This window comes from Camelus ferus, chromosome 7 (genome assembly GCF_009834535.1).
Source record: "Camelus ferus isolate YT-003-E chromosome 7, BCGSAC_Cfer_1.0, whole genome shotgun sequence".
In the NCBI taxonomy this organism is placed as follows: Eukaryota; Metazoa; Chordata; class Mammalia; order Artiodactyla; family Camelidae; genus Camelus; species Camelus ferus.
Genome location: NC_045702.1, coordinates 28,574,070 through 28,589,602, shown reverse-complemented (window position 1 = coordinate 28,589,602; position 15,533 = coordinate 28,574,070). Strand labels below are relative to the sequence as shown.

The 15,533-nt window shown below is 36.4% G+C and overlaps 1 protein-coding gene across 1 annotated transcript; it reads left to right on the top strand.

Moving 5' to 3' along the window:
• The first annotated feature begins 51 nt into the window (after positions 1-51).
• On the top strand, positions 52-6,578 carry LSM8 (LSM8 homolog, U6 small nuclear RNA associated). Its single transcript, XM_006177491.3, has 4 exons — positions 52-178; positions 1,365-1,405; positions 3,317-3,444; positions 5,725-6,578. The coding sequence occupies exons 1-4, from the start codon at positions 148-150 to the stop codon at positions 5,813-5,815; spliced, it is 291 nt and encodes a 96-aa protein (XP_006177553.1). The 5' UTR covers positions 52-147; the 3' UTR covers positions 5,816-6,578.
• The last annotated feature ends 8,955 nt before the right edge of the window (positions 6,579-15,533 follow it).

Below are 15,533 nucleotides of genomic sequence, written 5' to 3'. Positions count from 1 at the left end.
AGTCTCTGATTCGCGGAGGCGGCCTGCGGTAACTCTCGCGGTATTTGCTACCGCCAATCAGCGGAAGCTGCCGCAGGTTCCTGGCGGGCCTTTTTGGCTCCTCTTGTCGCCGGCGCTGCTGTGTGGACAGCGGCCGGGCCGAGCATAATGACGTCCGCCTTGGAGAACTACATCAACCGTATCCTCTACCTGGCGCCGCGGGCATTAGCCCGGGCCGTGGCAAGGCCCGCGTCTGCACCGGAGAGGATTGATGCTGGAGAGGCCGGGGGTCGGGATCGGCGGGCGGTTGGGACGCCCGGCCACTGCGGAGGCCTGGGATGCGGGTGCGGGGTTTAACGACCTGGGACTCACCAGTCCCGCCTCCACGGCTGGGACCAGCAGCTTCTGCGGGCCCAAGGCGCCTTTTTTAACCCGGGGGGAAAAAAAAACCAAAACAGTATGATTATTCCGAACTTTTCCTTGTCTGTATGGAAACCAAGTATTGATTCATCCTTACTATTTCCCTAGGGCCTATACGTTCAGGTTTAGGAATATTTTAACAGTTTTACTAGCGGCGACAATGGTCTTGTAAATCCATGCATTTGTTTCATTCATAGACATTGTTCATTGTTTGAGGATAGCAAAAACTTTGCAGATGGTGCACAAATAGAATTTCTGCCCCTTTACCACTTGAAATCCCAACTTTGTTGATGGAATTAAATAATGCTTGCTGTTGTAATGGATCGTCCTGAGGGACAAATAACTTTAAAAAGTCCATGTGAAGTACCCTATACACCTGTTACCCTTTTAACGTCTCGGGACATAAATACTACATTGTACTCTCATGTACAAATTTGGGGCAAAAGTGAAATACTGAAGGCTTTTTAATGATGCAAGCATATTGGTACCTAGTGGAATTGATTATTGCTTCTTTCTCTTGAATTCCAAAAGCCTGGTCCTGGAAGATTGTGTCTTAACGTGCTTGAAATCAGTCAGCATTCATTAGTTTAACACTGATCCAATTTTCGTTTTACAGTTAAAGATACAGGTGTAAGAAAGGGGAAAATGTCTTGCTCAGTTGTCAGATTGGCAATATTCCCCAGTGAAAAAAGAGTACCAAACACCCCAGCTGTTTTGGAATAAGATACACTGATCATATACAGAAAGGGATGTTCTATTCCTATTTCTTTACGTTTTTAAATTGTGTAATTTTCACACACAAAAAATGAAGAGCATAAAGTTTTTATGTTGTAAATGTGGCTGTGTTGAAAAGCTGTATGTTTATTCTGTCACCTTTTCCCTAGTAATTTAAATCTTTTCCTTGCAAGATTTTAAGTTTTCAGTTTGCATTCCAAGAGAAATGCTTTCCTTGAGTCATTTATCAGGAACTGTTGCTGTTATTACTTCTGACGGGAGAATGATTGTGGTAAGTACTTGGCATATTCATTCTCTGTTTTCTAGCTGGTTTACTGGTTGTAAATTATTATGTAGAACCTCTGATCTCTAATGCCTAGGCACCACAGTACACCTGCATTGCAGTTTTATGATTCAGCTCTGTATCACTGTGATAAATAGCTGCCAATGCATTCTTTTTTTTATTAACAAACATTGAGTGTATGCTACATTCAAGGCTTCTAGAAGCTAGGATGAGTCTGCCTTCAGAGAGCTTCTAGTCTAGTCTGCAGATAGCTGCCTGTATTTTATATTCATCTTCTTTTTCCATTTTTTATTTCCTTCTGCATTCAATGCTCTGATATCCACTCTACATGAATCATATAATCTTTTTGAAGTTTTATGTCTGCCTCTTAGAAACTTTTTTATGATTTAGAGACTACATCCATAAAATAATGAATTTGGAAGGCTTTTATGGTGATAATCTTTGGATATTCTTGGGTTGGTATGATCTCTGTCTTCTGTAGAATAAATTATGATGAATGACTAAATTTACTTGTGCTGCTATCACAGTATCCCCTTTTAATTCCAGAAAAATCCTAGATTCTCTCCTTGACCTTGTTCCTTGATCTGAGGAATTTATCCCATGATTTTTGGCTTCTTAATTATTTATTTATAACTCATACTGTTGTTCACTGTCAAATAAGTTTTAAGGCTGCTAAACTTTCTCTATTTTCTATCTAATTCATATAATTTAATCTTTTATTTTCCCATTCTGCAGTTCTGTTTTTGGTTCTTTTCTGTTTAATCCTTTTGCTTTTTTTCAGTGGGTTGTTAAGTGACTATTACCAAACTGTCAGACTTTGCCATTTACTAAACATATCAGGTACCATGCACGTTACATGTGTTATGTCAGTTGATCTCAGTCCAACTCTGTGAAGGAGAATTAACCTTGTACTGTAGGTTAGGAACCAAGCTCAGAAAACGTGAGTCACCTTCCCAGAGTCGTGTGGACAATACACGGCAGAACCAAACTGGAATTTAAATTGGATTTGACTCCAAAGCTAATATTTCCTTCAAGTTCTGGAATGTTCTAATTGTTACAGTCACATTTGTACCTACTGTTACTGGGTTATTGGAAAGATTAAGTAAATCCACTTGAGGCCCATAGAACACTGTTTGGCAAATACCTCATTCAGCACTCATTAAGTCTTAGCTGTAACTACCAGTTGAAGTTTCTGTATACTTATGGGGCTGATTTGAATTTCTTTAAAGTGGTAGATTATATTTGCTTGTTCATAGTAGTATAAAACAGTAGTTCATTGGTCTGGCTTTGAAGCTAGCCTTTCATGGTTCAGATTCTAGCTCTGCTAATTTCTATCCATTAAACCTTGAGGGATTACCTCTCTGTGCCTCAGTTTTCTCTGATGTGGGAATATTTATGTATCTACCTTGAAGAGTGGAGTTTAATTGAGGTACTGTATGCAGCATGTTTAGCACAAGGTCTAGTACTGGTAGGTAATATGAAGTGATACTGTGACATTGCTGTAGCTGCTGTGTATAGGGATATTTCCCTTAAATTCCCCTTGTTTTAGTTTATATTTTTAAAATGTTAGCTCTTGGACTATTAGGCTTTTGTGCTACTTCCTTGGAAATAAACTAGTACATTGGTGTCCTTTGTAATTCTCAACAATTCTGCATGCTACTCAGAAGTGTGTTGTAGTTTTATTTTTTCCCCCCTTAAAAAACCAAGAGGTAAATTTTGTGCCCAAGAATACTGCTGCTCATAAAGAGGTATTTTGTTTTATAGTAGATATATAGATATAGATATATAGATATATATTTAAAATAGGTATTTCTTTTGGAGTACCTGGCAACTAAAATTGTGTATGCATTCAGATAAACCAGAATTATTTGTCTTTTTCTCTTAATGTTTTCTTTACAGGGAACACTGAAAGGTTTTGACCAGACCATTAATTTGATTTTGGATGAAAGCCATGAACGAGTGTTCAGCTCTTCACAGGGAGTAGAACAAGTGGTGCTAGGGTTATACATTGTAAGAGGAGATAATGTGTAAGTACAATGCTTCTTTTTTTAAGGCAAGTTAAATATACTACTCATGTACTACCTTGCTGTATGGAGAAGAGTTTTTTATCTACTGAGATTTGTCCATATTTCTAATAGAAGTAGCCTGGATAAGGTCCAGAAAGGGCTCTGCCTTAACACTCAATACTTCATTGGAGAGACTTCTTAAAATGTTCTTACAAAATAACCCTAATTTCAGAGGAACATAAATATACTTCTAGGGTTCAAGGCTAGGGTTTAAAATTGTCTTTGAAATCTCCCGTGTGAACAGTTCAAAATAATTAATGCTTTAAAACATAGCTGAATTCATTAACAAGTATTTATCCATTACTTATTTTTTCTTTTAATTTTTTAGTATAATTAGCACTTAAGATGTCCCGTGTTTATGTCATGGCCTCAGTTAATTTGGGACACATTGATATGGCAGTTCAAGAAGATATATTTTAGTGGCAGCAATTTAGGAAAAGTCTGCAATAGTGTAGAGCAATACTGTCCAGTAAAACTTTGGGGGATGATGGAAATGTTGTGTATCTGCGTTGTCTACTGTGGTAGGTACTAGCCATGTGTGTGGCTGTTGAGTACTTGACAGGTGGTTGGTGTGACTGAAGAACTGAATTTTAGGTTTTATTTAATTGTAATTAATTTTAATAGTCACCTGTGGCTAGCAGCTACTTTATTACACAGTGCAGTTACAGAGGCCAGAAGATTGTTGAATCAGTTTTCTAGGGAGTACTGTTTAGAATTAAAACACAGCTGAAAGGCAGCAAAAGATAATGTTGGCATCTCCGATTATTTTGTTGGACAAGTAGGGTATGGAAGATGGAGGAATACTTTAGTCATTTTAATTATCTGTCTTAAGAAAATCACTTTTAGATGGATAGCTTATTTGTTCTTTAATCAAAATCGGGGCTTTATAAAATATTCTAGAGAGATGACTTTTGGGTGAAGTGAGCTGTAAAGAATGAGAGGAAGGCAAAGCAGACCAGTTCCCCTGACCAGAACAACGCTGACTGTTTATACTGGGGTTCTGCCTAATAATTGATTTTAATTAAGATGCTTTCTCCTACTTTAATTGAAATAAAACATTTTTTTGAACTTCAATTTTAAAGAATTGAAAACATTGCTGTAGACCCAGTGGTATGCTGGAGCCAGCTTATACTGGTTCATAGAAGCAGATTTTTATATTTTGGGGTATTTTGCAAACTGGTTGATTGATGTCTTGTTGGTAGCTTGAAACTAGCCATAGTGGGAGTATTTACACTGTGGATATCAGTCAACACTGCAAATCAGCCTCCCCATTTTTCTTTGGAGAGCTGGTTTTAAAATATTTACCAGCACTCCACTGTCTTCCATAAGGATTTTAAATGATACTATTTTTAAGGATGGAATTGAGATCTTTGATTTGTTTCATATTGAGAAAACTTAATATATTCCCCTAGGGTTTTGTGCTTCCCATTTATTAGCGAACTGAAAACTTCATATAGTTTAAAGCAAAATCAGGCAAATTCCGTATTACAAGTATTTGTCTGTAGGATTTACTATCATTAAAACACAACAAATTTACACAACCAGTTTTTTACGGAATAATGCTTTATACAAGTCCCGTGGTCTGGATGTAGCAATGGCTACATCCAGCTGGAGGCCATGGCTTGGTTACCTGGTATTCCATGGTATTAATGAAACTGATGTTATAGGTGTTATGTTAATGTCGAATCAAGGAAAAGTTTGCTGGCTTTAACCCTAGCCAATCATATCAAAAACTCATTTGTGAGATACCTAAGTATCTATGATTATCTTTGTGTATGAAGAACTGTACTTCTTTTTGGTATTGTATTTAAGTTGAGTAAACTGAGAAATCAGGAAAAGGAAACTAGTAGATATTATATATACCATTGATGGATTTAATTCATTGAAGTTACTCAAATAATACACTTTTACTTGCTTATTTAGTAGTGATTTTGTGACTTCCCCACTCCCTCGCCCCCCAGCCCCAGTGAAGCTTTGGGTTTTGTACCATATCTATCCCTACGTGTCTTTTTCCTTTAAAGACTCGTGATCCAGTAACGCTATATGCAGTCTGTCCTTTAATATTTGTTCCTGTAACAATGTTGTCTTCAAATTATTTCTTGAGTTTTGTGACTCAAACGTGCAATTCACTACAGTATGAAAATGTTTTTCACCTTAAGCAGTTCTTTTTACTATCTTTTCTCAGTTTTAGTCAGAAATGAGATTGTTTTAACTTTTTTTTTTTCCCTTAAATAATTACAGTGCAGTCATTGGAGAAATTGATGAAGAGACAGATTCTGCACTTGATTTGGGGAATATACGAGCAGAACCTCTGAACTCTGTAGCACACTGAGGGAAAAAACTACATACATTGGACATCTGTAAATCTTTGTACAGAAACTGACTATTCTGAGGATGATGTGCTGAATTTTTATCAATGTGTAATTGTGGATTTTGACTCCATATTGATTCATTGTAATATGATATGTAAATTAAAATATTTCTACACTTTCTTGAAAAAACTTTTTTTAAAAATCGTAAGATTAGTGGCTTGGTTTTATTTTTCTATTAAATAGTGTAAAATCTAATCATTATTTTGAGAACTTTTAGAAAGGATATTCTGGTATTTTAATGTTTATGGAAAACTAGTTGAAAAGAGAAATTCATGTGCTCTATAGATTAAGCATACAAATACCATTTGTAGTACAGGATACAAATGTTTCTTTGCCTGATTTTTAAGAAAGTCACAGGAAGGTAAGTCTTGTCTTCTGCAATTATCTGACCCATCCCCATTTATCACACTGCCCTGCTGGTTGCCCCCTAGCACTTTGGAAGTGCAGGTAAAAGTGTGTTTGGTTGAGAAAAGGAAACATGCTAACAAAGTTGTACGTTATCTGAAAAAAATTGTTTCCATATGTAGTCCTATAAGCCATCTGAGCTTTTAATTTTAAGAATTGGGGAACTTCTAGTATTAAAGGGGTTTTGTGTTGTTTATAAATGTGAGTAAATACACCTTAAGTCTATATGGAGGCAGTGCTCGCTATTGTCAACAACTTTCCATGACTCCCTATTTCCATAAACCTGATTTCAAAAGAAGTAAACATGTTTTCTCTGAGCATGTCTGGCCTATTCTTTGGTTGATTATTTGAGTGAATCAATTAAGTAATTAATGTCCCTCATCTACAAATAGGCTGTTTTCTAAAACTCCTTTATACAGTTCATTTTTATACTTTTAAAAGAATCCATAGAAACAATGTTATAAGTAGTGTTCAGATATCCAGGCTAGTCCCTAGAACTTAAAATCAAGTCAGGTAGGCCAAAGTGTGTAACTTTGTGGTAAGAATAGAAAAATATTTACATTCTATAGTTTCTTTTTCTTTTCTTTTAATGAAAGTGTTTAAAATAGGAGTTGGCAAGCTTTTTTTTGTAAAGATGCAGTTAGTAAATATTTTAAGCTTTGAGGGCCATATGGTCTGTCACAGCTACTCAACTCTTGTTATAGCATGGAAACAGCCATAGATAATATGTAAATGAATAGTCGTGGCTGTGTCCCAATAAAACTTCATTTATAATCACAGGTGGCAGGCTAGATTTGGCCAGCAGGCCGTAGTTTGCTGACCCTTGGCTTAAACAACACAAGCTCAACAGGAAGAGATGACAGCTAATTTGTATAAATTCTGAAAAGGGATTCTGGAATGGATCCTTTCAGAGTTTAAAGGTGAATTTCATTGTATATTTTAATATTGAAAACTACTTATTAGACATGGTAGTTTTTTGGTTCACAAAACATTTTCCAGAGGAAAATATCTTTCTTTACATTTTCACAGAAACAGGACTTGTAAGGAGAGAATTGTTGAGACAGTTTTCTTCCTTGGTCATCAAGAACCATCAACCAGAATAACTTGGTTGATGTTCTGATGTTCAGGGCTGTCTGGAGGATTAGAGGAAGGTTAGCCAGTACTGGCTATTTATAAAAACTTGGCTTTTGTAGTATAAGGTTTTATAATCAATTTAGTAATAAAATGAAAATAATGCAAAGTGGGTAAAGCAAACAGACTACTTTAATCAGGCACTGTAAACCGAATGTTCTATATAAATAAATGATGGTATTTTAAGTTGGTAAACTAATTCCAAAAATCAAATAAGGAATACAAGTCATTCAGTTGCTAAGTATAAATAATGTCCAGTCAGATGTTTCTCAACACGCTTACCCTAACGCAAATTACATATTAAGCAGTAAACAAACCACAGTCCCTCTCCTTCATAGTAATGAGTTTTCTAATATGATGTATCCTTTTGAAATCTTCTAAAATTCCTAATAAAGGATATATTTTCCTGACTGATGCCAGAAAAAACATTCCCAAAATATGAACTGGCTGTCTTTATTAATGATTTGTAGGGGAAATGAATGAAAATACACCAAGTAGTATATGCAATTCTTTATTCCTGAGTGCACATGGTAGGCTCTTTATGCTTGTAACCAATTCAAATTGGATTTCATTTTGCATGAGCCTTGTAAGGGAGCCACATCTCCAAGTGGCAACTTGATTAATATGCACCATCAAGTCTTTTATATTCTTTAATGAGACTTATTCCTGTAATCAGTTTCTTATTTATAAAAAGGCTCAAGTCAGTTTTAACCTGTAATTACCTCTGCTTTATAACTCAGACACTAAGCCCAGCTTAACAACGAATCAGAGAAATTCCTGGCAAGATATTTTCACTAAAGTTTTTTGTAATGGACAATTATCTGCAAAAAGGACTCATTTCTTTTTAACTGAAAAGATACTAACAGTTTAAAACATAGATAATCTTATTAATGTCTGCTTTACTTAATACCTGTTTAACACCTTTATAAAGTCATTCTGAATTTTTAACCTAATGTGAAATGAGTACAATAAAAACAACTTTTAAATAATATTTGATACAAAGGTAAGCTATCCATGTCAGCATTTTTCTCAGCTGTGTAACACAAAAGATTAACCATGTGGATGAGAAAGTATACAGTCCCTTCATAATGGCACGTGAACCTACTTGTATAGGAGCCATGGTTAAAAAGCAACTCTTAACTGGCAAGATAGTGTATTCTGGGCCTTCACCTTCAAAATTAGTAGGGAGCACTTAGTGCATATCATGTCCCAGGCAGGATGCCAAGTGCTTATAGTACTGATCATTTTACATATGGGGAAACTGAGGCTCAACAAGGTTAAGTGTCTTACAGGAGGTCGTGCTTGTGGGCAACAGGGCTCTAATTCAGCCAGGTCTTTGTACTCCTTATATAAGACTGCCTATCAGCAGAAAGTATAACTTCAAAATCTCTGCTGACAAATATCTATCAGAAGCCTGGTTGAAGGAAATACTTAGACAGCTAAGGCAGTTCCCAAAGTTGTGTTGTGGACCATTTTCATTTGGTTACCTGAGATGCTCTGAATAGTCCTGGGCCATGGTTCAGTAGATCTGAATTGTGGTTCAGCAGATCTGCAATGGGCCAAAAGAAATACACACTAAATAGCTAAGTAAGGAAAGTGTGGTGGAACTATTAAAAAAGACCTAGCACTGGTCATATGCCTGGATGAGTTCCTAGTTCTGTCTCAGAATCCTGACCTCTAAGAGAAGATAATACCTGTCTTCCAGGGTTGGGACAAGTGAGCTCAGACTGCATTTAAAACAGCTGGTGTGATTGTGGACTCTAACAGTACACAGCTATCTTAGGTATTCAAAGGCCAGTGTGGAAAAGTTACAAATGTGGGTCTTGTCACCTTAGTTTTTCAGAGTCCCACTTGCTATCATTATCTCTGTAAGAGTTTGTAATATATAAATCTTCATTCGTCTCTGTAGTGGGGAACCTGGGACATGAGGACAGTTGGTCTTTGTGAATCAGTGCTGCCTCCTAGTGATCACTGCTTCCTTTTCTATGTGTCTACAAACAAAAAAATAGATTTTGGAGTTTTGTCAGGGACACCTGTCAAGCCATTAATGCATGGGAGATAATGTGCTTGAAGCTGTGGCTATACCAGGAAACTATATTAACAAGTCTCTTGTCTTTGTGAAGCTTATATCTGTCTACGTAGCAAGTCAACCAAATCACCTTGACTCAAAAATTTACTGTCCAAGGTTACGAGTTATTTCATCAAATTCTTTCAGTACTCTAGGGTAATATGGGGCTTGGATTCATTTAAAGTGACCAGAAACTATCTTTTTAAGTGAATGTAATTCATGTTAGTAATTTTCCCAATCTTTTTTGGTTGTTGTTCTAGGATTGAAGACTGTGTAGGTTGCATAACACTTAAGGATAAAGGCAAAATAGGGCTTGGCCAGCAGACTTCTCTCATTAGTTAAGACTGTACCATCTGTTGCCTAAACTATCATCCCTTTGGTGAATGGAGGAGCAGAGAACTATTCTTTAAGCCATCTTTGAGATCTCTTCTTAGGTTTAGCATTAAAATTTTTTTAAACATCTAATTTTTGTATTATAATTTTTGTTTTACCCCTTTACTTCCATCTTTTTTGTACATGTTTCTTTTTTAAACCCCCTTTTATTTTGTAAGTGTATTACTTGTCAAGAGTGACGCAGGTCAAGTATTGGTAAAACTAGGAGCAGAGTCTCTCCTGTTATCTCTACTCTGGCGTTGTTTCAGCTATGAAATGGCTTCTACTTGTTTCCCGTTAGGGTAATTTTCAATTCTACTGTAAACATTTTGTTTTCAGTTTGCTTTTCCCCATATACTGGCTTTACAAATACCGCATAATGAAAATAGTACCAAATTGTTACTGCATGTGAAATATATTAAAAGGGAAAGAATCCAGGAGCAAGGGTCAGGGGTGAAAGACATTTCAGGGGATACAACACATTCTGTCATGCATGAAAAGTGTGTGTGTGTGTGTGTGTGTGTTGGGGTTGCAGACAGGCAGAAAAATAAGATGTTCCTATTTGATGTCTGAAAATATGCACAAAAATATCTTATGTTTCATGTACTTTGCCTCATATGAGGAAAATTATAGATTATAATAAGTTGTCTCTACAAAGAGGAAAACAAACATCAAAGTTGCCAGAGAGTGCTACAATATGGTTAATATAACATTTTAAAATAAATGATCTGTAAGAGGTCGTAATGATAGCTAAATTTTTAAAAATTTTTATTTATCTTAAAAGGTAAAATTGTATTTTAAAAAAAGTGTTTAGATCTCTCAACCTGACTTGGATAAACTTTATTTAATTATGCAGAAATGGGTCAAAGACACTTCAGACACATAGGAAGTATCATTTTTAGGAATTTTTATATTAGAGTCAGGTGAGGCCAGTGTAGCATGGCAGTGAAGGAAGTCAGACTTAGCTTGCAATTTAAACAAATGAATCTTCCCATGTTTGGTTGCTCCAATGAAAATGAGACAACCCTCCTTGGGTTGCTGTGAAGATTAAGATAACAAGCACTTAGAACACTGCTTGGAACAGAGTAATCTGTCAATGTTAATAGTAGCTAACATCTATCCTAATGTTGAATGATGGATTCAGGTTATCTATTGTGACCTAGGGAAAGTACTCAAAAATAATTAAGAGTATTCCTTGATAAGTTTCTTTGATACAAAAAAGAAAAACTAGCAAAATTCTGTTCAGACCTATAAGTTTATTGGAAATCAAAGTATCTTTTCTTTGTGCAAAAGGTGATGTGACATTTTAATCACCACATTTTTTTTTAATGCCAGAGGCAGAGAAAGCACAGAGAAAAGCAATTAAAGTCACAGCGATTAGAAGTCACAAAGATTAAAACTCTTCCGTGTGAAAAGGTAAATCGGAAATGGGACTATGCTAGCAGTCGGAAATGAAGAATGAATAAGAATTTGCATATTTAATTTTGTATATTAAAACTAAGTATCCTATGAAGATTGGAAGAATAGTTTAGGGCAAATGAAATTCTACATTAAAGAATGAATAACCTGAGCAATTCATCAGTCGTATTTCATTTCCTGAGTATTTACTGCATGAGGACATTGACAGACAACATGCCCAGTAAAGTGATATTTGAAGGCAATATACAAATGTGCCCAATGTGTGTCGGAGATTGCAAACGCTTCCATGTGTAAAGATGTGGGAGGGCATGGAGGAGAGTTCAAAGAAATGGATAGGTTTGTGCTGGGCCCTTAAGGATAGTAAGGATTTGCATAAATGGCTAGGAAATCTTTCTAAATTGGTAGACACAAAGGCAGGAATGAGCAAGATGTGTGTGTAATAATTCCGTGAATCACAGGAATAGACTGATCTATCTGTGCACCAAAGGCTCATATCCTGCGCACTCCAAACAAAGGACTGGGCCCTGACCAGCTCTGGGGAGATAACCTTTGAATGAACCTCCTCTGGGAGACTTAGTTCCTTTAGATTCAGAGAAAGGATCCTGCTGAACCTTGAAAATTATGGCAGCCTCTCCTAAAACGGAGGTGGAAACCCAAGTCACAATAGAGATTTTCATTATTATGTCAAACTCATGATCTGAGTAGGTGACCTTAGCAGTGAGAATCTAAGGTAAGTAAGTAGTCCCCTACTGCTCTAGGATAGATGACTTAGGAAATTTCATAGCCTGACACAGGTGGATACACAGGACATAGGTCTTGGGAGACCACCTGGGAGCAAAGAGGATGAGCAGGTATCAGGAGCTCAACAGATTATCTGAAAACTATTCTAAGCTAGCTCTGTTTCCTCTGTGTTATCTGGGGGACATGTGTTACACGGCTTGGGGTAATTTGTCCATGTCACATTAGGCTAAAGGTTTAGAATTTGACTTGCAGGCAGTGTAGATCTATTGGAGAGTTTTTATCAAAGTTTGCTGGTAGCAGTATGGAGGGTGAGTGAGAGTGGGTGAAGATTGAGGCTTAGTGATCATTTAGAACCTACTGTAATAATTTAAGGAAGAAATAGCCCACATTATGGCAATAGAAATGGGTGACAAGGGTACAAACAGAGATGGGGGCAGCTCATTAGATGTAGAAGGTAATAACCCTTCAGTATGTCTGTATATATCTTACACAAACATAGAGCTCCTGGTAACTGAAGGGTGGTCTGTAGGACAGGGGTGTCACGTCCCCAAAGAAGAGGAGACAGAAGCCTGATAGAAATGAGTTCAAGACAGAATATGAAGAGAAACACTGGAGACAATCATCCCACACAACTCTGTCAAGGAATTTTATGCAAAGAGAAAGGGAGAAATGGGCAGTAGCTCCAGATTTTGTCTTTTATTTGTCTGGGTTTTTTTTAGCATTGGAATATTACAGCATATATTGAGGAAAAGAGAAAAAAAGATCCTGTTGGAGTCAGAGAGGGGAAAATTGATGGAGCAACATCCTTAATAAGTCAAGAAGTGATCATCTGTTTCCCAAGTGGAGAGACTGCCCTCCTTAGGAGCAGGGATATTTCATCCACGGTAACAGGAAAGAAGGAACAATGGTGGGCCAGGTGCAGGCAAGTGGGTCAGTGTGGTCTTCCAGGCTTGTGCAAATTCCCTTCTGGTTGCCTTTCTTTTCAGTGAAATGTCAACAAGCTCATCAGAGTAAGAGACAGATAGATAGAGAAGGTATGACCTAGTGGTCCACAGGGTGGGAGTGTAAATGGACCTATGAACTGTCATTATCACCAAGCATTTTAAGCTCAGTAGAGGAAATTTTTTTAAACATTTTTTTATTGAGTTATAGTCATTTTACAATGAGTAGAGGAAATTTTTTAATGAAATGATTGTACATCAGGCATTTCCAATGACTAAACTAGCATTTAGTAAGCACTATTGTAAAAGAAACTTTGAAAGATCATCTAGTACAATTGCCATTATTCAGAAATGCTTTACTTTAAAAAGAAAGAGGGACACCTTTAATTAGCACATAGTACTATTACTTCCTTTTTACTTCTCTCAACCTACCCAAACCAGATGTAGACAGGAATTGTTTAATAGCTGGAAGGGCCCTGAGAGATGGGAGTAAATGTCCCAATAAATTCAATTCACTTTTGATGGACGGATGAATGGAATAATTAATAGACAATTGCACTTGGAGAACTCACAATTTTAAAAGGAAATTTATAAAGTAGTAATTTTGGTGTTGGAGTATCATCTTTTTGCTGTTATTAATTTTCAATGTTCTCAATTAAGACCTAATTCTAGTCTTTGTAAAATTTATAAGATGGGGTAAAAATATATTCCTTAATTTGGAAAAGGAACGGTCTATTTTCAATTAATTCGAAGAAACTATTCTAACAAGAGAGATATGATCTTTAAGTTTGTGATATTTCTATTCCTGTATTTTCCAAGGGTAGTTTCCTTATACCATTATTAGAATTTCTATACAAATATTAATGTTAATTATAGAAATTGAAAAACTGATGAAAAAAGAGGGAAAATATTAACCACAAACAAATATGAAAACCACTTGTAACTAAATACACAAACTTCCCTGTCATATTATTTTAGAGGCTTTTTTTCTTCATAAATCTTGCTTGTATACTTTACTAGTTGATGTTAATTATTATTCTTTCTAAATTTCCTTTTTTGTTGTTGTTGTTTTCTTTATTTCTGAGAGTATATATAAAGAGTATTGAAGACAAGTCCTGATTTGTACTTCTTGCCAGTTTCATAAGTGATTAGATGTAGCCTTTGAAAAAGAGGGAGGTCAAAGCTAACACTCTTTTACCTGAGCAACATAAAGAATGGAGTTACCTGTTCTTAAGTAAGAAAGATAATAACAGAGTGGAGTGTCAGGAGATGAATTGAGACATGTTAAGTATGAGATGCTTCGAGTCTATGGACAACAGGATGTACAGTCTGCAGTTCAGGAGAGGGAACCAGACTGGAACTCCCAAATTTGGAGTTGATAGTATACAGATGGTATTTAAAACCATGGGACTGAATGAGGTCACCCAGAAGGGAACAGGGATAGGGGAAGAAATTAAATGGATTCTGGATATATTTTGTAGGTTGAATTGACAGAATTTGCTGGCAGTTTAAATATAGGTGTAAAAGATAAGATTCAAGGATGACTCCAAGAATTTGAGGGAAAAAAAATTAAGCTACTGATGGATTTATCCTCAAGCTCTCCATTACTGGAGATAAAAAGGAGTCAGCAAACTAGACTGAGAAGTAATGGTCAGAAAGGAAGGAATCAAACCAGGGAAGTGTGATGTCTTTGAAGCCAAGTTAAGAAAGTGTTTCAAGGAGCAAGCAATGAATTAACAAGGATTAAAATGAAAACTGAGAACTGACAATTGGATTTCACATGATGGAGCTCATAGTCAATCATACTTAAAACAGTGTGGATTGAGAGAAATGGGAGACAGGGTAATGATGGGAATTGCTTTAAAAGTGAGAACAGAGGAAGAAAGATTGTAGGCAGAGGCCACAAGATTATAGACAATTCTAAGGATTTTTGCTGTAAAGGAGAGAAATGAGGCAATAGTTTTAGGAAGAGTTTGTTGGGGGTTTTTTGTTTTTGTTTTTGTTTTTAGGATAGACAAATAATAGCATGTACTTACGTTAATAAGAATATCATCAGAGAGGGAAACTAAAGACATGAGAAAACAGGAGAGGGTAGTTGCTGAAGCAATACGGAGGACAGGGTTCTAGTATATAATAGAAGTTCTAGCTTTGATAGAAACAGGGACATAACATCAATACGAACAGGAGAGACGAAAAAATACTCTTTTGTCAAGGTGTAGGTACATAGGTAGATGTTCTGGTAGCCTACATAATTTCTCTTCTGATTCATCCTCTTTTCTCCATGGGTCAGGAAGCCAGCTCATCAGCCAAGAATGAGTTTGAAGAGGGAGAATATATGAAATGTTCAAGGAATGTGTGAGTGTGAATGGATCAGGGAAATATCTAAGGATTGCCGGGAAGCATATTAATCCATTTCAGGAGGGTTTTTATGAACTAAAAGTGAGAAAAGACAGCATGGATTTGTATTTTCCTTTAGTTACATCCAGTGGCTCAGGGCAAACAAGTTTAGATGGGAGTTTTAGATCTAACTAGGTCAGTGGTTTAGGTAGATGAGTAAAAAGAAATGGGGGTGGGGCAAAGATATTGAAGGTATATATATGG

Excerpts from the sequence above, each read along its gene's own strand:
- LSM8 (XM_006177491.3), top strand. The coding sequence starts at position 148 with ATGACGTCCGCCTTGGAGAACTACATCAACC. Across the intron at positions 179-1,364 it reads CTTGGAGAACTACATCAACC|GAACTGTTGCTGTTATTACT; the intron begins GTATCCTCTACC and ends GTCATTTATCAG. Across the intron at positions 3,445-5,724 it reads ATTGTAAGAGGAGATAATGT|TGCAGTCATTGGAGAAATTG; the intron begins GTAAGTACAATG and ends AAATAATTACAG.